This window comes from Oncorhynchus mykiss, chromosome 15 (genome assembly GCF_013265735.2).
Source record: "Oncorhynchus mykiss isolate Arlee chromosome 15, USDA_OmykA_1.1, whole genome shotgun sequence".
NCBI classification, from domain to species: domain Eukaryota; kingdom Metazoa; phylum Chordata; class Actinopteri; order Salmoniformes; family Salmonidae; genus Oncorhynchus; species Oncorhynchus mykiss.
The window spans coordinates 10,773,526-10,799,242 of NC_048579.1; the positions used below are offsets into that span (position 1 = coordinate 10,773,526).

At 42.5% G+C, this 25,717-nt stretch overlaps 1 protein-coding gene across 4 annotated transcripts; it reads right to left on the reverse strand.

Moving 5' to 3' along the window:
- Positions 1 to 2,170: 2,170 nt before the first annotated feature.
- Positions 2,171 to 23,071, reverse strand: LOC110489580. Of its 4 annotated transcripts, XR_002468599.2 has the most exons (6): positions 22,879 to 23,064; positions 5,249 to 5,377; positions 5,069 to 5,146; positions 4,846 to 4,965; positions 4,316 to 4,660; positions 2,171 to 4,132 (listed from the first exon to the last, which is right to left on the reverse strand). XR_002468599.2 is itself a non-coding variant. In XM_021562314.2 (5 exons), exons 2-5 carry the CDS (start codon positions 5,303 to 5,305, stop codon positions 4,373 to 4,375), a joined length of 543 nt encoding a protein of 180 aa, XP_021417989.2. In that variant the 5' UTR covers positions 5,306 to 5,315; positions 22,879 to 23,063; the 3' UTR covers positions 2,171 to 4,372. The 4 variants fall into 4 exon arrangements, 3 of the variants coding, with proteins under 3 accessions (XP_021417989.2, XP_021417987.2, XP_021417988.2); XM_021562314.2 differs by having other exon boundaries at positions 2,171 to 4,660; positions 5,249 to 5,315; positions 22,879 to 23,063; XM_021562312.2 differs by having other exon boundaries at positions 2,171 to 4,660; positions 22,879 to 23,062.
- Positions 23,072 to 25,717: the final 2,646 nt, after the last annotated feature.

Here is a 25,717-nt window from a genome sequence, read left to right on the forward strand (position 1 = left end):
ACTTTGTAGAGCCACCTTTTGCATCACTTACAGCTGCAAGTCTCTTGGGGGTATGTCTCTATAAGCTTGGCACATTTCGCCACTGGGATTTTTGCCCATTCTTCAAGGCAAAACTGCTCCAGCTCCTTCAAGTTGGATGGGTTCCGCTGGTGTACAGCAATCTTTAAGTCATACCACAGATTGAGGTCTGGTCTTTGACAAGGCCATTCCAAGACATTTAAATGTTTCCCCTTAATAAACCACTCGAGTGTTGCTTTAGCAGTATGCTTATGCTCATTGTCCTTCTGGAAGGTGAACCTCCGGCTTTTTGCTGGCCACTCTTCCATAAATCCCCACTCTGAGGAGTGTACGGCTTAAAGTGGTCTTATGGACAGATACTCCAATCGCCGCTGTGGAGCTTTGCAGTTCCTTCAAGGTTATCTTTGGTCTCTTTGTTGCCTCGCTGATTAATACCCTCCTTGCCTGGTCCCTGAGTTTTGGTGGGTGGCCTTATCTTGGCAGATTTGTTGTGGTGACATATTCTTTCAATTAAAAAAAAATTGATTTAATGGTGCTCCGTGGTGTGTTCACCACTTGCTTGGTGGTGCCCTATGTGGTGCCCTATGTGGTGCCCTATGTGGTGCCCTATGTGGTGCCCTATGTGGTGCCCTATGTGGTGCCCTCAGCGGCCTTTCAGAACCAGTGTATATATACTGAGTTCATGTGACACTTAAATAAAGTCCACCTGTGTGCAATCTAACTAATTGTGTGACTTTTGAAGGTAATTGGTTGCACCAGATCTTATTTAGGGGCTTCATAGCAAAGGGGGTGAATACATATGCATGCACCTCTTTTCCGTTTATTTATTTTTGGAATATTTTTAAACAAGTAATTTTTTTTCATTTCACTTCACCAATTTGGACTATTTTGTGTATATCCATTACATGAAATTCAAATAAAAAACAGTTTTAATTACAGGTTGTAAAGAAACAAAATAGGAAAAATGCCAAGGGGGATGAATACTTTTGCAAGGCACTGTATCTATATAAGGTCCCACAGTTGACAGTGCATGTCAAAGCAAAAACCAAGCCATGAGGTCGAAGGAATTGTCTGTAGAGCTGGATTGTGTCAAGGCACAGATCTGAGGAAGCGTACCAAAAAATGTCTGCAGCATTGAAGGTCCCCATGAACACGGTGGCATTCATCATTCTTAAATGGAGGAATTTTGGAACCACCAAGACTCTTCCTAGAGCTGGCCGCCCGGCCAAACTGAGCAATCGGGGGAGAAGGGTCTTGGTCAGGGAGATAACCAAGAACCCAATGGTTACTCTAACAGAGCTCCAGAGTTCCTCTGTGGAGATGAGAGAACCTTCCAGAAGGACAACCATCTCTGCAGCACTTCACCAATCAGGCCTTTAAGGTAGACTGGCCAGACGGAAGCCAGTCCTCAGTAAAAGGCACATGACAGCTCGCTTGGAGTTTGCAAAAAGACACCTAAAGACCCTCGGACCATGAGAAACAAGATTCCCTGGTCTGATGAACCCAAGATTGAACTCTTTGGCCTGACTGCCAAGTGTCATGTGTGAAGGAAACCTGGCACCATCCATACGGTGAAGCATGGTGGTGGCAGACTCATGCTGTGGGGATGTTTTTCAGCGGCAGGGACTGGGAGACTAGCCAGGATCAAGGTGAAGATGAACGGTGCAAAGTACAGAGAGATCCTTGATGAAAACCTGCTCCAGAGCGCTCATGAACTCAGACTGGGGTGAAGGTTCACCTTCCACAGGACAACGACCCTGAGCACACAGCCAAGACATTGCAGGAGTGGCTTTGGGACACGTCTCTGAATGTCCTTGAGTGTTCCAGCCAGAGCCCGGACTTGAACCTGATTGAACATCTCTGAAGAGACCTGAAAATACCTGTGCAGCAACGCTCCCCATCCAACCTGACAAAGCTTGAGAGGATCTGCAGAGAAGAATGGGAGAAACTCCCCAAATACAGGTGTGCGAAGCTTGTAGCGTCATACCCAAGAAGACCCGAGGCTGTAATCGCTGCCAATGTTGCTTCAACAAAGTACTGAATATTGGGTCTAAATACTTATGTAAATGTGATATTTCAGTTGAATTTTTTTTTATACATTTGCAAAAATGTCTACAAACTTGTTTTTGCTTTGTCATTATTGGGTATGCAGATTGATGAGGGGGGGAAAAACTATGTATTACATTTTAGAATAAGGCTGTAACTGTAGGAGCGAAACTCATGCCAATGATTACATTTCCAGTATTCAGACTGACCACTTTGAAGCGTTGAGACAGAAAAACATATATAACGAATAAGACATATGTGAGCAGAATATCTGCTGAGCTCAGATAAATGGACTGAGCTAGATAAACATAGTTGACCATTAGACGACAGTAAAAACATATTGTCAGCAGAAAAGACATATGGAATACATCACCAGACATGTAGAAATTGCATGTCAGCAGGAAAGGTATATGAAGCTGATAACCAAACATGTAGAAACAGGATGTCAGCAGAAAATGTAACAAAGAAACCATGGTTGTACTGATCTAGGATCATCGGAAAATAACTAATACTGGAGACATATGTATGCAATAAATGTATGATTTTTTTGTATCAAGATAATGGTGGCGCAAGGCCAAGGGGACTTATTCATATACATACAAGGGAGTGACTATATGTGTTATGTTAAGAAGGAAAATTAGACAGAGCTCTGTGATGAGAAAGGGGGGTTGTTCCAGTCTAATTGAATTTACAAGTTCCGGTATCTGTGAAATATTTTGAGTCAATATTCCACAACATAAACTAACAAAATGTGGAAAAAGTCAAAGGGTCTGAATACTATCCGAAAGCCCTGTATACAGACTATACTACCTTACAGGACGTTTACTATACACTTTCTTTTTACAGTAACTGTATACAGACTATACTACCTTACAGGATGTTTACCATACACTTTCTTTTTACAGTAACTGTATACAGACTATACTACCTTACAGGACGTTTACTATACACTTTCATTTTACAGTAACTGTATACAGACTATACTACCTTACAGGACGTTTACTATACACTTTCATTTTACAGTAACTGTATACAGACTATACTACCTTACAGGATGTTTACTATACACTTTCTTTTTACAGTAACTGTATACATTTTACAGTAATATCCCTTTCATACACATACCAAAATCCCACTAATTTACTATGCCTGCATTCTTATACCACTTTTAGTTTTTCTAACCAGGTAACATTTTTATGCGAGTAAAGCACATGTCGGATAAAAAATGTCAAGACAGGCTTGATGGAAACAGCTAATTTGTCGGTAAACTTTCCAAATGTCGACAAAACAAAATACTCTAGACAAGATGGGATCGTTGTTTGTCAAATTAATTATGTGAGAAAGGGCAGTGGAAACTCTTATGTGCAAATATTGATATAATAACCATCATAGGGAAGTAAACTTGGAGTCACGTGATGACATGGTGTTTGGTCCTCCTCCTACGACTCAGAAAAGCATGTAGTTTATTAGGCTACAGATGCAATAAGTTATGATGAACTTTACAGGGTGGTGAAAGTGTAAGGTGATGAGCTTCATGCTCTTTTCCAATAAATATCGAGGGTCTTATTCTGGTGACATGATGATCAATGCTTGGATGCCGTTTGACAAACAAAAATGCTCTTTTGTCAATAAGAATCTCATCATGTAGACACTGTATCTGCGATAGAGCGTACATGCCAATACCTGAGTGGGTACATTCGTTATATAACTCAACATGTTTAGTGACAAAACCATCAGTAGAGTTGAAAATGCAATCGAAACCCATTTAACTTGTATGTTTTATTCTGTACATGGTAATTTAACTACAAAAGTGACTTTTATGTGCCTTCCATCCTAACGCACAGCCTTTTATCAGCAACAAGTCAATTTGATGGAAACAAGTCAATTTGATGGATCAATTTGATGGAAACAAGTCAGGTGGGAAAATGTGAATATTTTATTACGTACATTTTAGACTATTCACGTCTGTCTCCAGTTGAATGGAAACCTAGCTTATGAAAGGTGTAGAAAGCATGGGAAATAAAAAACACCTAAACACCTAGTCATGGTTCCTGCATTTTCACAGAGCCTGTAAACAAAAGACAGAAATCTGTGTGAATGTTTCTCTTTGCTTTTTTTGCAAGTAAATTCATTAACACTTAATTGTTTAACTCCTCCCTAATTTGAAATGCAAACAGCCCCCATGGTTTAAAAACACTCTCCACCCCTCGGATTTTGCCAGTTACCCACTGATATGTATAAAGGGGTATACCTGCAAGAAAGTGGTAAATAAATGCTTGATGGGGTTAGCTCGGCTGCATCTCTCCTCTCACTTCAGGTCTCCATGTCTTTCAGCCAGAGACATGTAGCACTCCTTCAGGCTGTCCACAAACACCTTCAGTCCACACTGTCTCCGCCTCCTTTTCATGGCCTCTGTGCTCCTGCTTCTCTCCTTTCTCTCTCGTCCCTGCTGTTTCCAAGTGTTCAAACTCTCCCCTCCCTCCGTGGTCCCTCTGTTCTCCTCCGTTCTCTCTTTCTCCTCCACCGTTTCCCCTCCTGGCTTCTTCTTCTTTCTCCTCTGATGCCGATGGGTTGTGTGCTGTCCTTGTGAACTCCTCTGGACGTTGAGAAACCAGACCATTGACAACACAATAATAATATGGTCAATCAATATCTATGGTCAGGAATAATACAGTGATTATATGTAAAGGAGAGAATCTCAACATGCATAAGAAAGACATTCTGTAAGTGTAGTTGGTTTAATAGTTGGTAACGTTAGTTCTACTAATGAATGGATCTCACCTGTTTTCTAGGACAGTAGCGGCCCAGTGAGCACAGGATTTCTCTCTTGAGCCTCTCTAGCTTAAAGAGCCTAATGAGTCTGGTATGGCTACACATCATGTTGTTAATAAACTGTCTTTCCTACAAAAAACAATGTGACCAGAGCAATGATTTAGATGGAAGGAAGTCAAGAGTCGATTTTTCGAAGAAACAGTGGATTGTTCAGGATATTGTAAATACTCACGTTATCCTTCTCACATTCAGGCATTTCCCCTGTGCAGCTTTTATGAGACACTTTTAATGATTCAGTGATGTTGTTCTCCTAGGAGTGAGAGAAGAGATCTCAGTTTAACACAGTTTAAAATCCATAAACTCTATTTATCTCAATGGCTAAATGAAAACTCATTGTCTATCTGTTACTTACAAGGTTCTGAAGGAGCAGGGAGATGACAGACTCGTAGTCCTCAGCGATCTCTCTCATAGTCCGGTTGCTGTCACAAGACAACACCAGAGGTAGCAGCATGAGAGAAAAGACAGAGGTGCCAAGAAGATGCTGTGTGTGTGTGTGTGGGTGTGAGAGAGAGAGAGAGAGAGACATACAGAGAGAGAGAGAGACATACAGAGAGAGAGAGAGACATACAGAGAGAGAGAGAGAGAGAGAGACATTCAGAGAGAGAGAGAGAGAGAGAGACAAAGAGAGAGAGACAGAAAGGTGTACAAAAATCAGTCTTGTAGCATTATTCACACCAGTTAAAATAAGCCGTTTTTGTCTTGACCTATTCATACTTTACCGATCCAGGTGAGTGCCATTGAGTTATTTTTTTTTTACAAGGGATCTCTGGTCTGGCAGTAGCCTAGCCTACTGTGGAACTACAGACGGATGGTCGCATGTTTTATGAATTCATGTTTTATGAATTATAAAAAAAATGACATGCTATTCTATAAAATAATTTCTCCGTAATTAATGTTACCTGATTGAGCTAATCATGTAAATGTAATTAACTAGAGAGTCAGGGCGCCACAAAATAATATTTATAGAGCTGTTATCTTCCGAATAAACTCTGAAAGACCTAGTAATATTTTACATCAATAGCAGTCAATATTAATCGTCACCTTAATTCAGTCTCATCTGAAAGTTGTCTATTCTTGGTTATCTGCAAGAATCCTGGCTAACAAGTTGAATCAGCAATACAAAATTGGGTTTAATTATTTATCTACTAAATACCTAACTAATCACACAGAATTACACATACAGATAATTAATCAACTTGATTACAAATTCCGTCATAAAGGAAAACGTCCCTAGCGGGCGGAACAGATATGACAGCTTGTTACACAAAAGAAAAGGGGCTGGGTTTGAGAGAAAGAGCGGGAAGACTGAGTAACAAAGGGAGAAGCTATGCTATCATAAATACAGTATCTTATGCATTCTAAATTACCGCCCATTTGGAAAAGGAAAATACAATAAATATTTACTCTGAGCTGCGCTTCGGTAGGTTGGTGGTAGATGGAAGGCCGTGTTGCCCAACCGAGTCCTTTGAAGAATGTCTCTGTCTTGTCAATTGGATGCGTTGTAGTAACGTCGTTGTGTGATAGACGGGATACTCTGTCTGTTCCTTCCTAACCTGCGTTTGCATCTGCTGTTGCTAACTCAACGGCTAGGAGGTATCACTTCTGTTGTGAATAAGAGTTCAAAGTTCATACCATTCGCAACCAAAGCTCACGCTGATGTTGGCTTCGTTCTGTAGTTATTATCTGAACCATTCTGACATCGGACCGTCGTCCTAACGTCCCCGGAACAGGAGATTACATTGTCGTCAAGGTTTTATATAAGAAGGGAGAGGAGGGCGTGTTTTATAAGTTTTATAGTCCATGTCCCTTCACAGGGGAGGGCCACTGATTGAGCATAGCCCTAACCTTATGAAAACCCAAATCTCACATTTTAGAAGCTAAAATCACATTTCATCCCATCACGAATAATTTCATATTTAAACATTTAAATTGAACAACAATTCCATGTTAATCTGATAACTCTGATGTATAGACTTTCCACTGTAGAGTTTATGTCATCTTATCATTGATGAGAATGTCTCAGATGACAACCGAACTGACATCATAATCATTAAGTACCACCGCACATGTTCAATTGGTCAGACTACCAGAATATAGTTAATTTCCCCCGACCTTCTGATGTTCCCAGAATCTCTATGTTACCCAAAAGGGTTTGCAAATGTAACATCAGTAGGGTAGAGAGAGGAAAAAGGGGGTAAGAGGTATTTATGACTGTCATAAACCTACCCCCAGGCCAACGTCATGACAGCACCTTTGTTTGCTTACACAAAAGCCTAGACTAGAGCATTATAATGATAGGCTATTTTGTCAGGACTGCTTTTAACAATATCAGCGTTCTATGGAAAATAATGAACTCTGTGGAATGTGTGTCGGGCCCTCATACCACCCTCATGGAGTCTGTTTCTGACCATTTGAGCAGACACATGCACATTTGTGGCCTGCTGGAGGTCATTTTGCAGGGCTCTGGCAGTGCTCCTCCTGCTCCTCCTTGCACAAAGGCGGAGGTAGCGGTCCTGCTGCTGGGTTGTTGCCCTCCTATGGCCTCCTCCACATCTCCTGATGTACTGGCCTGTCTCCTGGTAGTGCCTCCATGCTCTGGACACTACGCTGACAGACACAGCAAACCTTCTTGCCACAGCTCGCATTGATGTTCCATCCGGGATGAGTTGCACTACCTGAGCCACTTGTGTGGGTTGTAGACTCCGTCTCATGCTACCACTAGAGTGAAAGCACCGGCAGCATTCAAAAGTGACCAAAACATCAGCCAGGAAGCATAGGAACTGAGAAGTGGTCTGTGGTCACCACCTGCAGAACCACTCCTTTATTGGGGGTGTCTTGCTAATTGCCTATAATTTCCACCTGTTGTCTATTCCATTTGCACAACAGCATGTGAAATTTATTGTCAATCAGTGTTGCTTCCTAAGTGGACAGTTTGATTTCACAGAAGTGTGATTGGAGTTACATTGTGTTGTTTAAGTGTTCCCTTTCATTTTTGAGCAGTGTATCCACAGTGTCCACATGATGAGGTTGGAATAATAATGTGAAATTGTGAAAATTATGATAATGCTTTTTTAGTGTAAGAACAGTTTGAAAAGACCTGACATTTCAGCCTGTTTTGTGGGATGGAGTTTTGGCCTGCCTGGTGACATCACCAGGTGATCAATTACTCAATAGACCAATAAGAAAGAGTTCCAAATAGGGCTGGGCGATATGGCCTGACAATCATCAAACATTTTTACACGAGGGATTCACAATATATAGATGTTGTTATAACGTTTTCTCTAAGTAAGCTTTGTTGCACGATTAAAAAAAGTCAATACACTGCATGTAAAATTATACCTAATCTGACTATAGGCCTTCCACAACCATAAGGTAAAACAATTAAATTATACCTAACCTGACTATAGGCCTTCCACAACCATAAGGTAAAAAAAAAAAAATTATCGAAATAGTTTTAACCTGCTTTTTAAAATGAATCACTGATCTGGCTTTCAAAACTGTCTATGAAAATGCAATGTTTGACAACAATTTAACCAGAACGATGCACAACGCACATCGGCTCAAAACAATGACCAACTTCTTGTAGCAGGCGTTATAGAAAATGAACACAGCTCTCAAACAATCTCTCAAGCCAATGTGCTAGTGAGTAGCCAGCTTATCTTTAAATATAAAGTTTACTTGGATCTATTCTGAATAAAAAATATAAAAATGCAACATGCAACAATTTAAAAGATTTTACTGAGTTACATTTCATATAAGGGAATCAGTCAATTTAAATAAATTCATTAGGCATGATTCTATGAATTTCACATGACAGGGAATACAGATATGCATCTGTTGGTCACAGATACCTTAGAAAAAAAGGTAGGGTGCGTGGATCAGAAAAACAGTCAGTATCTGGTGTGACCACTCGTTTACAATTGTAGAGCAACACATCTCCTTCACATAGAGTTGATCAGGCTGTTGATTGTGGCCTGTGGATTGTTGTCCCACTCCTCTTCAATGGCTGTGAGAATTTGCTGGATATTGGCTGGAACTGGAACACGCTGTCGTACACGTTGATCCAGAGCATCCCAAACATGCTCAATGGGTGACACGTCTGGTGAGACTGCAGACCATGGAATAAGTTTTCAGCTTCCAGGAACTGTGTACAGATATTTGTGACATGGGGCCGTGCATTATCGTGCTGAAACATGAAGTGATAGTGGCAGATGAATGGCGCGCCAATGGGCCTCAGGATCTCGTCACGGTTTCTCTGTCCATTTAAATTGCCATCGATAAAATGCAATTGTGTTCATTGTCTGTAGCTTATGCCTGCCCATACCATAGCCCCACTGCCACCATGGGGCACTGCTTTCACAACGTTGACATCAGCAAACCGCTCACCCCACACGAAGCCATACACATGGTCTACGGTTATGCGGCCGATTGGACATACTGCCAAATTCTCTGAAGTGACTTTGGAGGTGGCTTATTGTAGAGAAATTAACATTAAATTATCTGGCAACAGCTCTGGTGGACATTCCTGCAGTCAGCATGCCAGTTGCACGCTCCCTCGAAACTTGAATCTGTGGCATTGTGTTCTGTGACAAAACTGCACATTTTAGAGTGGCCTTTAATTTTCCCAAGGTGCACCTGAGTAATGATCATCAAGATGCTTATTTTACAGAATGAGAACAGGTTGCCAATTCCTGACATAAATTAGTCTTTGTATGCTCATTGCACATTTCTAAATCACAGACTAGACATCTGGCACATGACAGTCTGTGGCGAAAATGCTGCTAGCGGTACCGCAGTGCCGCGCGTGACAGAAACTGAGCCTTAATCTTCCACAGTCATGTTCATTGATACTCTTGTTTTTGTAGGGTCTGCTCTGTTCTACATTTTGGGAGTTGAGATATATAAAAAGGGTATTTCTAGAAAGGTTGTGCTCTCATCTATTACAGTAAAATATTGTCTAAATATTGTCACACCTACCATATGACCGATTCTGTAGGACCAAACCTTAAATGCAAATAGCGAGTTCCAACTGCTTGTTGTCTGTCAGAGAGGAAGAAGCTATCTTTCGTTGTTGTTGTTGTGACTGGCAGGGGGAGGGGCTTTGTTTGTGTGTGTGTGTGTGTGGGAAGGTGCACAGCCCACACAGTACAGAAGGAGGAGGGGCTTGGTGTCTGTGGAGTGGGAAGGTGCACAGCCCACACAGTACATAAGGAGGAGGGGCTTGGTGTCTGTGGAGTGGGAAGGTGCACAGTGCACACAGTACAGAAGGAGGAGGGGCTTGGTGTCTGTGGAATGGGAAGGTGCAATGTGCACACAGCACAGAAGGAGGAGGGGCTTGGTGTCTGTGGAGTGGGAAGGTGCACAGTGCACACAGTACAGAAGGAGGAGGGGCTTGGTGTCTGTGGAATGGGAAGGTGCAATGTGCACACAGCACAGAAGGAGGAGGGGCTTGGTGTCTGTGGAGTGGGAAGGTGCACAGTGCACACAGTACAGAAGGAGGAGGGGCTTGGTGTCTGTGGAATGGGAAGGTGCAATGTGCACACAGCACAGAAGGAGGAGGGGCTTGGTGTCTGTGGAGTGGGAAGGTGCACAGTGCACACAGTACAGAAGGAGGAGGGGCTTGGTGTCTGTGGAGTGGGAAGGTGCACAGTGCACACAGCACAGAAGGGGGAGGGGCTTGGTGTCTGTGGAGTGGGAAGGTGCACACAGCACAGAAGGAGGAGGGGCTTGGTGTCTGTGGAGTGGGAAGGTGCACAGTGCACACAGCACAGAAGGAGGAGGGGCTTGGTGTCTGTGGAGTGGGAAGGTGCACAGTGCACACAGCACAGAAGGGGGAGGGGCTTGGTGTCTGTGGAGTGGGAAGGTGCACAGTGCACACAGCACAGAAGGGGGAGGGGCTTGGTGTCTGTGGAGTGGGAAGGTGCACAGTGCACACAGCACAGAAGGAGGAGGGGCTTGGTGTCTGTGGAGTGGGAAGGTGCACAGTGCACACAGCACAGAAGGAGGAGGGGCTTGGTGTCTGTGGAGTGGGAAGGTGCACAGTGCACACAGCACAGAAGGAGGAGGGGCTTGGTGTCTGTGGAGTGGGAAGGTGCACAGTGCACACAGTACAGAAGGAGCAAAGGAGACAAGACGAAGAACAACAAAAAACGCCAATTAAAAATATATATTCTTACGATAAAGGCATTTGGAACATCGTGCTAAAATATTAATTGAATTATTTAGATATCGCCCAGCTCTAGTTCCAAACCGCTCTGCCAATAACAGCAATGGTTTTCAGTTTCCCACTTCTATCTTGAAAAATTGCTCTTAGCTAAGAAGCTATTTTTGTTAACTTTTGACCATTTTACAATTACAGTAAGGTACATTCTTGTTATCCAGAAATAATTTGATATTGAGATAAAAACAGCTGCATTGGACCTTTACCTGACTCCAATAGCTTTCACTCTCCATCCTGTGGATTACAGAAAGTGCTGCAGTAGCCTTGTGGACTCGCTAACTAGGGGCTATGCCCCAATTATCTCCATCCTCCCAATGTGTGCACTTGTTCCCTTCACTTCTCTGATTTGAAAGGAAATGACTGGTATAAGAAATATGGTGGAAACTCCCACTATCCCATGCCTCTGATGCACCAATGCTTCTCGATCTGTGGGAAGTAGGCTAGTGCACAAGGGTAGCCCTACACTTCAGGCTAAAGGAGATAGTTTTGGGAGGCACACAGTTTCCATCCGCTAGCACCCCCCTGTCAGATAAGCATAGCAACGGGAAGTAGGGGTGCTGAGGTGTTGCTCTGAAATAAATAAATAACAAATCCACACCAAATTAGTGCACTAGGTCTATATTACTCCTGTATGAGCGGAGAAAAATACAAAGTACTTTTGGCATGCCTGTTTTGCACTTTATTTCGACATTAATACGCATCACATATCAGTTTGCAAACAATGTTTAAAAAAATTTAGTTAATAAAACCGCATACAAACAGTCTCTTTTTTGCTTTCTGGAGTAAATAAGCTCCAAAATGCAGGTGTTCCAGCCTTGCTTTCCGGAGTAAATAAGCTCCAAAATGCAGGTGTTCCAGCCTTGCTTTCTGGAGTAAATAAGCTCCAAAATGCAGGTGTTCCAGCCTTGCTTTCCGGAGTAAATAAGCTCCAAAATGCAGGTGTTCCAGCCTTGCTTTCTGGAGTAAATAAGCTCCAAAATGCAGGTGTTCCAGCCTTGATTTCTGGAGTAAATAAGCTCCAAAATGCAGGTGTTCCAGCCTTGCTTTCTGGAGTAAATAAGCTCCAAAATGCAGGTGTTCCAGCCTTGCTTTCTGGAGTAAATAAGCTCCAAAATGCAGGTGTTCCAGCCTTGCTTTCTGGAGTAAATAAGCTCCAAAATGCAGGTGTTCCAGCCTTGATTTCTGGAGTAAATAAGCTCCAAAATGCAGGTGTTCCAGCCTTGCTTTCTGGAGTAAATAAGCTCCAAAATGCAGGTGTTCCAGCCTTGCTTTCCGGAGTAAATAAGCTCCAAAATGCAAGTGTTCCAGCCTTGCTTTCCGGAGTAAATAAGCTCCAAAATGCAGGTGTTCCAGCCTTGCTTTCTGGAGTAAATAAGCTCCAAAATGCAGGTGTTCCAGCCTTGCTTTCTGGAGTAAATAAGTTCCAAAATGCAGGTGTTCCAGCCTTGATTTCTGGAGTAAATAAGCTCCAAAATGCAGGTGTTCCAGCCTTGATTTCTGGAGTAAATAAGCTCCAAAATGCAGGTGTTCCAGCCTTGCTTTCTGGAGTAAATAAGCTCCAAAATGCAGGTGTTCCAGCCTTGCTTTCCGGAGTAAATAAGCTCCAAAATGCAGGTGTTCCAGCCTTGCTTTCTGGAGTAAATAAGCTCCAAAATGCAGGTGTTCCAGCCTTGATTTCTGGAGTAAATAAGCTCCAAAATGCAGGTGTTCCAGCCTTGATTTCTGGAGTAAATAAGCTCCAAAATGCAGGTGTTCCAGCCTTGATTTCTGGAGTAAATAAGCTCCAAAATGCAGGTGTTCCAGCCTTGATTTCTGGAGTAAATAAGCTCCAAAATGCAGGTGTTCCAGCCTTGATTTCTGGAGTAAATAAGCTCCAAAATGCAGGTGTTCCAGCCTTGCTTTCTGGAGTAAATAAGCTCCAAAATGCAGGTGTTCCAGCCTTGCTTTCTGGAGTAAATAAGCTCCAAAATGCAGGTGTTCCAGCCTTGATTTCTGGAGTAAATAAGCTCCAAAATGCAGGTGTTCCAGCCTTGATTTCTGGAGTAAATAAGCTCCAAAATGCAGGTGTTCCAGCCTTGCTTTCCGGAGTAAATAAGCTCCAAAATGCAGGTGTTCCAGCTTGGCTCGGTGCTTTCTGTGGTGATGGGTCAGCAAGCGGAATATACGGAGGGATTGGTAATGTTCTCTTAGTTGCACCGTGATTGGCTCAGTGTTTTGTCACTTATGGGGACACTACGTCACCGCCAAGTTTAAGGGTAGAGCTCGAAAATTCAATCCCATTGCGTGCTGCCATAAAGTTACATTAGAAGTGCCCATCCAAGAAGACTCAAGGTCATTGGCCACAGATAAAATTACGTCAAATCACATTTACTGTAGCTTTGATTGGACTACTTTCAAATTCTTAGCTAGCAGTCATCATCATGAATCAAGTTGACAATCTACTGGCAAATCCTTTTTAATCCTTGTCATATGAAGACAAAAATAATGAAGAGAAATTTTAGATAAAACGTATTGGGGGTCATCGGCCATTGGACATAAACATTACACAACAAGTTGGAAATCGCAAATTCAACAATGAGTGGATTGGAAGGAATATTTGGCTAACTACAAGCATTGCAAAGCAGTCCCTAGCCTGCTATTTCTGTGGAGTGGCTGTGTGGTCCCAAGTCTGGGATTAAGGGTCTCTTTTCCAAGCATAATCATAATGATAAACGTTCAACATTGGCTATGCTGATTTGTACCACGCTCAAAACAACTGTTAACTCGGAACTGCGAAATCTGACTTCATTGAGTTCAAGACAACTGGGAACTGGGGAAAAATATGTTTTGAACGGTCATCCAACTCAGAATTGTACATCTGGAACTCGGGCGTCTTTCTAGAGCTACGACCTGAAGATCACTGATGTCATTATGATTCAACCTTGTTTTTTTCCAGAGCTCCCAGTTGTCTTGAAAGCACCATAAATCCAAAGAATGCCAGACTTTGATGACAAAGTTGGATGACTAAATTTGCCCACAAAGGACCGCCGCACCACTCTCCTGTTCAAGTGAGTAGAGCACGACAAGGTGAGTCCAAAATGGTATTGTATGCTGCTGCATAAATGATGTAATATGCAAGGCAAAGATATATTGTAGCTAAGAAAGTAAAACTACGTGTACAGTACCAGTCAAGGACACACCTACCACCTATTAAGAAGGAAATAACTTCCACAAATTAACTTTTAACAAGGCACACCTGTTAATTGAAATGCATTCCAAGTGACTACCTCATGAAGCTGGTTGAGAGAATGCCAAGAGTGTACAAAGCTGTCATCAAAACAAAGGGTGGCTACTTTGAAGTATCTAAAATCTAAAATATATTTTGATTTGTTTAACACTTTTTTTGGTTACTACATGATTTCTTATGTGTTATTTCATAGTTTTGATGTCTTCACTATTATAGTAAAAATAAAGACAATAACAATAACAATAAAGACAATAACAACCATTTAATGACTAAGTGTGTCCAAACTTTTGACTGGTACTGTATGTTGTGTATTAAGCTGTTAGTAGCCCGTGTGCCTCACGCTAATAATTTGGTCTATTTTCTCCTCTTAATTTTGCCTTCTGTTCTGACTTGGTGGTGTACGTGTAGCCTATAAACCTGTTTTAGAGAAATGTAATCATCAAATATTGTAAGAGCTTTCATTGTCTGCTTATATGCCCCCTTTATTTATCCTACGGTTCTGACTTGGTATACAGGGAGAACGCTATAAGAACGGCCCATGTTCTGAATTCTGTCACCGTACATTTCAAAAGTGCTGACCAAATAGTTATACTGACTACGTCTGTCCTAGCTCGCTCAGTCTTAATTGAAATTGAGAATTGCCTCTTATCCGCTTGTCGTTCCCTTATGCCATAGTTTGTACATCTCAATTTCCAGTAGAAACCCCATTTGTTTAAGCAAGTCAGCCATATCAGCTATATTTTTTAAAAGCCAGTAAATGAGGCTGAATGAACTGTTTAGCTGCCAGACAAGGCTCCGCTGATAGCCAGGTATAGCAGTGGTAAGGTGTTGGGACTGCTGTTGGGACTCTGCTGTTGGGACAGCTTCATGTAGGCCCTAACAGTTTGTGGGCACACTTTTTCACCATTAGTGCAATTATTGTATTGATTAGTGTTGTGTTGTGTAGTGGCTTTGCTGGCATGCATCCCACATTTCTGCTTTTGTTTGCCCCACAAAGATTTACATAAAGTGCATTCATTTCTAAACGGTAACGGTTTCTGTGTTCTTTTCACGTGTTGTTCTATATATGTTGTTCTATAAACCAATTTCTGTGTTCATGCAAGTGGTTGACTGAATAAATCCTCCTCTTTTCAGTAGATGCAATTTGGCAGTACGCACAGACCTTGTTTTGAGAACAAACAAAAGATATCTCAGTTTCAAGATCTCAACTTAGAGAGGAGAAGCCTCGCGGTGTTGGTCTGTCACATGTTATGAAAAAGTATTGGTTGGTCACATGAATGAAACAAAATGGTAATGATTCATTAATTTTGCTAAATCATGCAAATATAACTTGTCTGTGTATAGCCGTATATAAGACAACTGCTGGGTCTGCTCCGGGATTAGTTGGTTGGAACCTCTCCAGCGCGCCGACAATAAACAATGATTCACTTAAGATTAACTTTGAGTGTCCCTGTGTAAGAATTTCCATGACACTATGTATGAAAATACCCTCAAATAAAAGGTGACATTCTGTATTGTCGCCTCAGAACATTAATTTTGGATTTGCATCAAATTTTGATTTCAAATCCAAAATGCTGGAGTATAGAGCCAAATTAAATGTTTTAGCTTCTCTGTCCAAATAAATAGCTAGTGTATTCTGGTGATGGTATACAGTACCATTCCACCCAATGAGGCGTGAAGTCAGAAGATGTTAATGCTACACATTTCTGTCTTCAGCCTAAAGGTACACAGAGAATGGTTGTGGTGTGTATCTAAGGTCATGTCTACACTTGACATTTACATGCGACTTCTGCTATCAGAAAACGTGTTGTGTGACATTGTGTTGTGTGACAAAACTGCACATTTTAGAGTGGCTTTTCATTGTTCCCAGCACAATGTGCACCTGTGTAATGATCATGCTGTTTAATACACTTCTTGATATGTCACACCTGTTGGGTGGATTAATTATTTTGGCAAAGGAGAAATGTGCACTAACAGGGATGTAAACAAATGTGTGCACAAAATTCAAGTGAAACAATAATTTTCAACATATGGAAAACTTCTGGGATCGTTTTTTTTCAGCTTTTTCCATGGGACCAACACTTTACATGTTGCGTTTATATTTTTGTTCAATATATATATATATATATACAGTCGTGGCCAAAAGTTTTGAGAATGGCACAAATACTACTTTTCACAAAGTCTGCTGCCTCAGTCTGTATGCCGGCAATTTGCATATACTCCAGAATGTTATGAAGAGTGATCAGATGAATTGCAATTCCTTGCAAAGTCCCTCTTTCCCATGCAAATGAACTGAATCCCCCCCAAAAAAATTCCACCGCATTTCAGCCCTGCCAAAAAAGGACCAGCTGACATCATGCCAGTGATTCTCTCGTTAACACAAGTGTGAGTGTTGACGAAGACAAGGCTGGAGATCACTCGGTCATGCTGGTTGAGTTCGAATAACAGACTGGAAGCTTCAAAAGGAGGGTGGTGCTTGGAATCATTGTTCTTCCTCTGTCAACCATGGTTACCTGCAAGGAAACACGTGCCGTCATCATTGCTTTGAACAAAAAGGGCTTCACAGGCAAGGATATTGCTGCCAGTAAGATTGCACCTAAATCAACCATTTATCGGATCATCAAGAACTTCAAGCAGAGCAGTTCAAATGTTGTGAAGGCTTCAGGGGGCCCAAGAAAGTCCAGCAAGCGCCAGGACCGTCTCCTAAAGTTGATTCAGTTGCGGGATCGGGGCACCAACAGTACAGAGCTTGCTAAGGAATGGCAGCAGGCAGGTGTGAGTGCATCTGCACGCACAGTAAGGCAAAGACTTTTGGAGGATGGCCTGGTGTCAAGAAGGGCAGCAAAGAAGCCACTTCTCTCCAGGAAAAACATCAGGGACAGACTGATATTCTGCAAAAGGTACAGGGATTGGACTGCTGAGGACTGGGGTAAAGTCATTTTCTCTGATGAATCCCCTTTCCGATTGTTTGGGGCATCCTGAAAAAAGCTTGTCCGGAGAAGACAAGGTGAGCGCTACCATCAGTCCTGTGTCATGTCAACAGTAAAGCATCCTGAGACCATTCATGTGTGGGGTTGCTTCTCAGCCAAGGGAGTGGGCTCACTCACAATTTTGCTTAAGAACACAGCCATGAATAAAGAAGGGTACCAACACATCCTTGAGAGCAACTTCTCACAACCATCCAGGAACAGTTTGGTGAAGAACAATGCCTTTTCCAGCATGATGGAGCACCTTGCCATAAGGCAAAAGTGATAACTAAGTGGCTCGGGAAACAAAACATCGATATTGTGGGTCCATGGCCAGGAATCTCCCCAGACCTTAATCCCATTGAGAACTTGTGGTCAATCCTCAAGAGGCGGGTGGACAAACAAAACCCCGCAAATTCTGACAAACTCCAAGCATTGATTATGCAAGAATGGGCTTGCATCAGTCAGGATGTGGCGCAGAAGTTAATTTCCAGCATGCCAGGGCGGATTGCAGAGGTCTTGAAAAAGAAGAGTCAACACTGCAAATATTGACTCTTTGCATCAACTTCATGTAATTGTCAATAAAAGCCTTTGACACTTATGAAATGCTTGTAAATATACTTCAGTATTCCATAGTAACATCTGACAAAAATATCTAAAGACACTGAAGCAGCAAACTTTGTGGAAATTAATATTTGTTTCATTCTCAAAAATGTTGGCCACGATGTGATATATATATATATATATATATATATATATATATATATATATATATACATATATACATATATACACAGCTGAAGTCGGAAGTTTACATTCACCTTAGCCAAATGCATTTAAACTCAATTTTTCACAATTCCTTTAATCCTAGTAAAAATTCCCTGTTTTGTGCCAGTTAGGATCACCACTTTATTTTAAGACTGAAATGTCAGAATAATAGTAGAGAGAATGATTTATTTCAGCTTTTATTTATTTCATCACATTCCCAGTGGGTCAGAAGTTTACATACACTCAATTAGTATTTGGTAGTATTGCCTTTAAATTGTTTAACTTTGATCAAATGTTTAGGGTAGCCTTCCACAACTTCCAACAATAAGTTGGGTAAATTTTGGAACATTCCTCCTGACAGAGCTGGTGTCAGGTTTGTAGGCCTCCTTGCTCACACACGCTTCTTCAGTTCTGCCCACACATCTTCTATGGGATTGAGGTCAGGGCTTTGTGATGGCCACTCCAATACCTTGACTTTGTTGTCCTCAAGCCATTTTGCCACAACTTTGGAAGTATGCTTGGGTCATTGTCCATTTGGAAGACCCATTTCCGACCAAGCTTTATGATGTCTTGAGATGTTGCTTTAATATATCCACATAATTTTCCTCCCTCATGATGCCATCTACTTTGTGAAGTGCACCAGTCCCTCTGCAGCAAAGCACCCCCACAACATGATGCTGTCACCCCGGCGCTTGACGGTTGGGATGGTGTCCTTCGGGTTGCAAGCCTTCCCCTTTTCCCTTCAAACATAACGATGGTCATTATGGTCAAACAGTTTTATTTTTAATTTCTTCCAAAAGTATGATCTTTGTCCCCATGTGCAGTTGCAAATCGTAGTCTGGCTTTTTTAATGGCGGTTTTGGAGCAGTAGCTTCTTCCTTGCTGATCAGCCTTTCAGGTTATGTCAATATAGGACTCATTTTACTGTGGATGAAGATACTTTTGTACCTGTTTTCTCCAGCATCTTCACAAGCTTTTCTGGGATTGATTTGCACTTCTTGCACCAAAGTATGTTCATCTCTAGGAGACAGAATGCGTTTCCTTCCTGAGCGGTATGACGGCTGCGTGGTCCAATGGTGTTTATACTTGCGTACTATTGTTTGTACAGATGAATGTGGTACCTTCAGGCATTTGGACATTTTTCCCAAGGATGAACCAGACTTGTGGGGGTCTACAATTTTGTTCTGGGGTCTTGGCTGATTTCTTTATATTTTCCCATGATGTCAAGCAAAGAGGCACTGAGTTTGAAGGTAGGCCTTGAAATACATCCACAGGTATACTTCCGAATGACTCAAATGACTCAATTAGCCTATCAGAAGCTCCTAAAGCCATGACATAATTTTTTGGAATTTTCAAGCTGTTTAAAGGCAAGTCAACTTAGTGTGTGTATACTTCTGACCCACTGGAATTGTGATACAGTGAATTATAAGTTAAATAATCTGTCTGTAAACAATTGTTGGAAAAAATTACTTGTGTCATGCACAAAATAGATGTGCTGACCGACTTGACCAAAACTATAGTTTGTTAACAAGAACTCCAACCTAAGTGTATGTAAACTTCCGACTTCGACTGTATATACAGTGGGGCAAAAAAGTATTTAGTCAGCCACCAATTGTGCAAGGTCTCCCACTTAAAAAGATGAGAGTGGCCTGTAATTTTCATCATAGGTACACTTCAAATATGACAGACAAAATGAGAAAAAAATCCAGAAATTCACATTGTAGGATTTTTAATGAATTTATTTGCAAATTATGGTGAAAAATAAGTATTTGGTCACCTACAAACAAGCAAGATTTCTGGCTCTCACAGACCTGTAACTTCTTCTTTAAGAGGCTCCTCTGTCCTCCACTTGTTACCTGTATTAATGGCACCTGTTTGAACTTGTTATCAGTATAAAAGACACCTGTCCACAACCTCAAACAGTCACACTCCAAACTCAACTATGGCCAAGACCAAAGAGCTGTCAAAGGACATCAGAAACAAAATTGTAGACCTGCACCAGGAAGACTGAATCTGCAAAAGGTAAGCAGCTTGGTTTGAAGAAATCAACTGTGGGAGCAATTATTAGGAAATGGAAGACATACAAGACCACTGATAATCTCCCTCGATCTGGGGCTCCACGCAAGATCTCACCCCGTGGGGTCAAAATGATCACAAGAACGGTGAGCAAAAATCCCAGAACCACACGGGGGGACCTAGTGAATGACCTGCAGAGAGCTGGGACCAAAGTAACAAAGCCTACCATCAGTAACACACTACGCCGCCAGGGACTCAAATCCTGCAGTGCCAGACGTGTCCCCCTGCTTAAGCCAGTACATGTCCAGGCCCTTCGGAAGTTTGCTAGAGAGCATTTGGATGATCCAGAAGAAGATTGGGAGAATATCATATGGTCAGATGAAACCAAAATATAACTTTTTGGTAAAAACTCAACTCGTCGTTTTTGGAGGACAAAGAATGCTGAGTTGCATCCAAAGCACCATACCTACTGTGAAGCATGGGGGTGGAAACATCATGCTTTCGGGCTGTTTTTCTGCAAAGGGACCAGGACGACTGATCTGTGTAAAGGAAAGAATGAATGGGGCCATGTATCGTGAGATTTTGAGTGAAAACCTCCTTCCATCAGCAAGGGCATTGAAGATGAAACGTGGCTGGGTCTTTCAGCATGACAATGATCCCAAACACACTGCCCGGGCAACGAAGGAGTGGCTTCTCAACCCCATAGAAAATCTTTGGAGCGAGTTTAAAGTCCGTGTTGCCCAGCAACAGCCCCAAAACATCACTGCTTTAGAGGAGATCTGCATGGAGGAATGGGCAAAAATACCAGCAACAGTGCGTGAAAACCTTTTGAAAACTTACAGAAAACGTTTGACCTCTGTCATTGCCAACAAAGGGTATATAACAAAGTATTGAGAAACTTTTGTTATCGACCAAATACTTATTTCCCACCATAATTTGCAAATAAATTCATTAAAAATCCTACAATGTGATTTTCTGGATTTTTTCCCCTCATTTTGTCTGTCATAGTTGAAGTGTACCTATGATAAATATTACAGGCCTCTCTCATCTTTTTAAGTGGGAGAACTTGCACAATTGGTGGCTGACTAAATACTTTTTTGCCCCACTGTATCTGAGAGTCTTCAAAGTAGCCACCCTTTTTGTAGGGGTGTCCACATACTTTTGTATATGCCTTCATTTAAAACATTGTTTTCATAGACTAATAGCTTTGATTTGACACCCATGTGACCATGCTTCTATGAACTTCACATGCTGTTGCTCATGGGTCCTTTTAGATGGAAATGTCCCTAGCTTGCTAGATTTCTTTCTCCAGAGACCACCAAAGAAAAAGATTGGATATTTTTTTCCCCCACAGTATCAACTCTTTCCAACACAAACGGAATAGATTCAATCAGAATGTCAAAGACCATGTTTACATACATGCCAATATCCTGTTGTTATTCGGGATACTCAAAAACAAAATACTTGAGTCGGCACATATAAACATCATATCCCATTTACAATAACCCCAAAAAGCTTGTAACCCGGTTATGAGAAACCCAGATAAGATGCATGGTATATACTGATCTTAGACGGGATACAGTGGCATGTAACTAACTATCTTATCCCGTTTACTGTTGTTTTACGGTCTGCGCAGGCTCAGTTTCTCGTATCATGGGTGTTGTGTGATCATGTTTTCATCTGGACTGTCAAACAAATCACTTCAAAAAGTAGACTACTCGAGCAGTTTGATCCACCATAATAATTCCACAATCATTTATTTAGCTGATACACCGTACTGGACCGTATAGCCTACTTGCTATTTTCACCCCAAATTTAGACAACTTTCTGCTTATAATTTGTGACATTTGGGAGGCCATTGTTTGTCAACTATAGTTAGATATAAGCAGCCTCTCTTCTGTCATAACTTGTTGCCCCAGAAGACTAAATAAAGTAGTGCTCACCAGAAAAGGGGTGATAGAATGAATGCATTATTTTACTTCACAAGTCAGTTAAGAACAAATTCCTATTTACAATGACGGCCTACCTGGGAACTGCCTTGTTCAGATGTTTACCTTGTCAGCTCAGGGATTTGATCTACCAGCCTTTCTCTTGCTGGCTCAACGCTCTAACCACTAGGCTACCTGCCACCCCATTAGTGGTTCTAGTTAACACTAATTGTAGTTAACACTTTTAAATGTGTCTATTTCTTTTAGGGACCACGGAGAAAATTGTCACACAGTCACACAGCCCTTATTTTAAGTGTTTCTAAAATCCCCCGTGGAAAAAATGAATGGTGGAAAAACGTGGAAACTGTTTGACCGCTATGTTTTATGGGTATTGTGACTCATACTGTGGTACGCTATTGCAGCTTTACCGCTGCGGGGCTCTATTTGGGACCAACTATTAAACTTTTGATCACTTTAAAACACTAAGTGAATTTGTCCAAATACGTATGATATGACACCTTCAAATGGGGAACTAGATACAGTGCTTTCATTTCTAAACGGTAAAACAGATACCTTCGAATAAAATGTGACATTCTGTTCTATACTATAGCTTCCTATAAAACACATTTGCTCTCAAATCCAAAATACTGGAGTAGGCTATATCATCAAATTAAACGTTTTCGCTTCAATGTCCAATTAAAAACCGATGGGAACGTATAAAATGTTTACAAGGCGCGCGCATTACAACTATTCCTACTCCCGTCTCCCCATCCACGCGTACCAAGCCCCAAACGCGCTGTGAGTGCGTCGCTGACGCTGCGCATGATATCACCGGAAACATCAATGCAGTCGACCTACCTGTAGCTTTGGTCCGCTCATACTCCAGCCAAGAAATAAACACGCGCGACAACACTTGACGAGAGAATCGACACTGGGAGTTTTACTTGTCAAACCCTCCTGAAATCCGCCCATTGGGACGTCCCACACTGGGGGGAGACTGGGGCAAAGTAAGGGGGGTCGATTGCAACACCTGCAACTTCTGTGTGAAGAAACCAGCATATTTGCATGAAAAGAGTCAAATATCTTGCTACTTCCAATTTTTTCTTATACTCTCCTGCCGAGCCTAATGGCCAATCAATGATAGACATGTCAATGATGTTGTCCCTTGGAAGGAACATGAGGTTTTGTCATGAGTTTCAGGCCATTTTGTAAGTGTGTGTATGAGAGAGAGTGTTAGAGGCAGTGTGAGAGAGGGGGCATGCAGGTCTGTGTCTGTTAGTCATCCATCAGAGTTTGATGGCTGGGAACTGGTGCATCCTGGAAAACAGAACGTCAACAGGGTAACCATGACAACCATTGCTTGACTTGGGCAGGAGCTCACAGGGGCTTTGCCTGGAAACCCAACATTGAATTGCACAGAATTCTACATCAGGCAGAAATTAGTTTGAATAAGGAAAGTTTCCTCGCACAACCTCTACAAGCCAGAAGGTTGAATAAAATGACATTTTACTGTACTTTACCAGTTGTTCATGCTGTTGGTCCTTTTGGCAGTAGACAATATATTCACAGGAAAGTATTACATCAACTTTTCAATGCGCTGGTAATGCATTCAGATTTATATCAACGAGATAGCACCTAAATATGAACTGTTCCACCACCCAAAATGAGTACAAACATGTATTTCAGTCCAAGTCAAGCACTGATGACAACAGTCATCACATTCCAGGCTGAGGTTCCAGCATGATAACTCTTGTCCTCATTTGTAGGAGTTGACATTGGCAAGGCAGATCTAATTTCATGCAATGCACCCGTTTCCTTATTTATGTGTGCGGTATGTTGAATCTTAGGGGTGAGTCATGTAGCCTTGCTCCATTCCCTGAGCCAATAATAACAAGTTAAAGGACCTTTCTCTGGGAACTAGCACGTTACTGCCTTTATAATCTGTGAGTTTATCTATCACCCTGTTCAGTCCAAATCACTGCCCTTTTTCAGTAGGTGCAAGCAATATGATGGAAAACTGACTTGGGGTCAGGGTCATGGTCAATTTGAATTGAAGGTAGTCAATTCAGGACTTTAATTTAAAAATGAATACGTTCTCAATCAGCTGAAAACGAGAAGCTATTTATGTCAAAATTTCATTATTTCATCATCACTTCCTGAATGAACTGCCTTCAACCCCCCCAAACAGGGTTGGGGTCAATTCAGTCCATGGTATGGAAAGAAATGACATAAAAATACCAAACGGAGGGCTTGATAATCAATTGATTATTTGAACGTGTTTGTGCTGGGCTGGAACAAAAATGTGCATCTCTTGGGAACAGAAACATTTTTCAGTCCCTGAATTGGTTTGCCAATAATTAATTGGTCACCCCTGCTACCATATTCTCATGTCAGTGGTCATACTCGAAAGTGAAGGAAGGCAATTGTTTGAGAGTAATCAGACATCGATCCACTTTCCCTGATGTGACAAGGCGGTGTGTAAATTAAAATGGATTTGAAACAAATGTTGCCTTTGAGAGGATGTGGGTGTGGTGGACTACGCCTCAAATACAGCCGACAAGTTGGATCATTTCTGAGACAGTAGTCAGATTGAGGGAACCCTTGCCAGAGCTACCAGTATGTGCATTGCAACACAACGATACATTTAGTCATTGCCAGATATACCGCTCTTGTCAGTGAGGTGCTTCACACACGATAAGCGTCTTAGTCCTACAGAGGAGAGGGGGATGAGGTGAGGATGTTGATGGTGTTGAGTCAAAAGCATGTCTCTAATCAGTTGGAAATGTGAGAGGTGTGTTTAAACTGTGTGTGTGATGAGATTTCCTCATACTTCATCAGCCCTCCGCAGCTCCAGGAAGTCTAGAGCTAAAGTAAACAGTTCCCTCCCATCGTTTGAAACATGCCAACATATTAACATAAGCGCAGTGGAGGATTTAGGTAAAGGCGACATGGGCAGCCACCCAGGGCGGCATCTTGCCGAGGGCGGCCACCCAGGGCGGCATCTTGCCGAGGGCAGCCACCAAGGGCGGCATCTTGCCGAGGGCAGCCACCCAGGGCGGCATCTTGCCCAGGGCAGCCACCCAGGGCGGCATCTTGCCCAGGGCGGCATCTTGCCGAGGGCAGCCACCCAGGGCGGCATCTTGCCGAGGGCATCCACCCAGGGCGGAATCTTGCCGAGGGCAGCCACCCGGGGCAGCATCTTGCCGAGGGCATCCACCCAGGGCGGCATCTTGCCCAGGGCGGCATCTTGCCGAGGGCAGCCACCCAGGGCGGCATCTTGCCCAGGGCGGCATCTTGCCGAGGGCATCCACCCAGGGCAGCATCTTGCCGAGGGCAGCCACCCAGGGCAGCATCTTGCCGAGGGCAGCCACCCAGGGCAGCATCTTGCCGAGGGCAGCCACCCAGGGCAGCATCTTGCCCAGGGCAGCCACCCAGGGCAGCATCTTGCCCAGGGCAGCCACCCAGGGCAGCATCTTGCCGAGGGTGGCATCTTGCCCAGGGCGGCACAGGGTGCCCGCATTAAAACATTATAATGATAATAATAGAAAATACATTTGGAATGGTGACATTTACGCGATCGGTTTTCTATTGCATGTCACGTCCATGATATCATGTCACCGTGTGGGACTGTGGGTCAATTAACCTTTGTCGGAGTGGGCGCCCTGATTCTAGTTTGTGAGCTAGGCAGGCTACTGCC

Excerpts from the sequence above, each read along its gene's own strand:
- LOC110489580 (XM_021562312.2), bottom strand. The coding sequence starts at position 22,992 with ATGGGCGGATTTCAGGAGGGTTTGACAAGTAAAACTCCCAGTGTCGAT. Across the intron at positions 5,147-5,248 it reads CCCTGCTCCTTCAGAACCTT|GAGAACAACATCACTGAATC; the intron begins GTAAGTAACAGA and ends TCTCACTCCTAG. Across the intron at positions 4,966-5,068 it reads CTGAATGTGAGAAGGATAAC|GAAAGACAGTTTATTAACAA; the intron begins GTGAGTATTTAC and ends TGTTTTTTGTAG.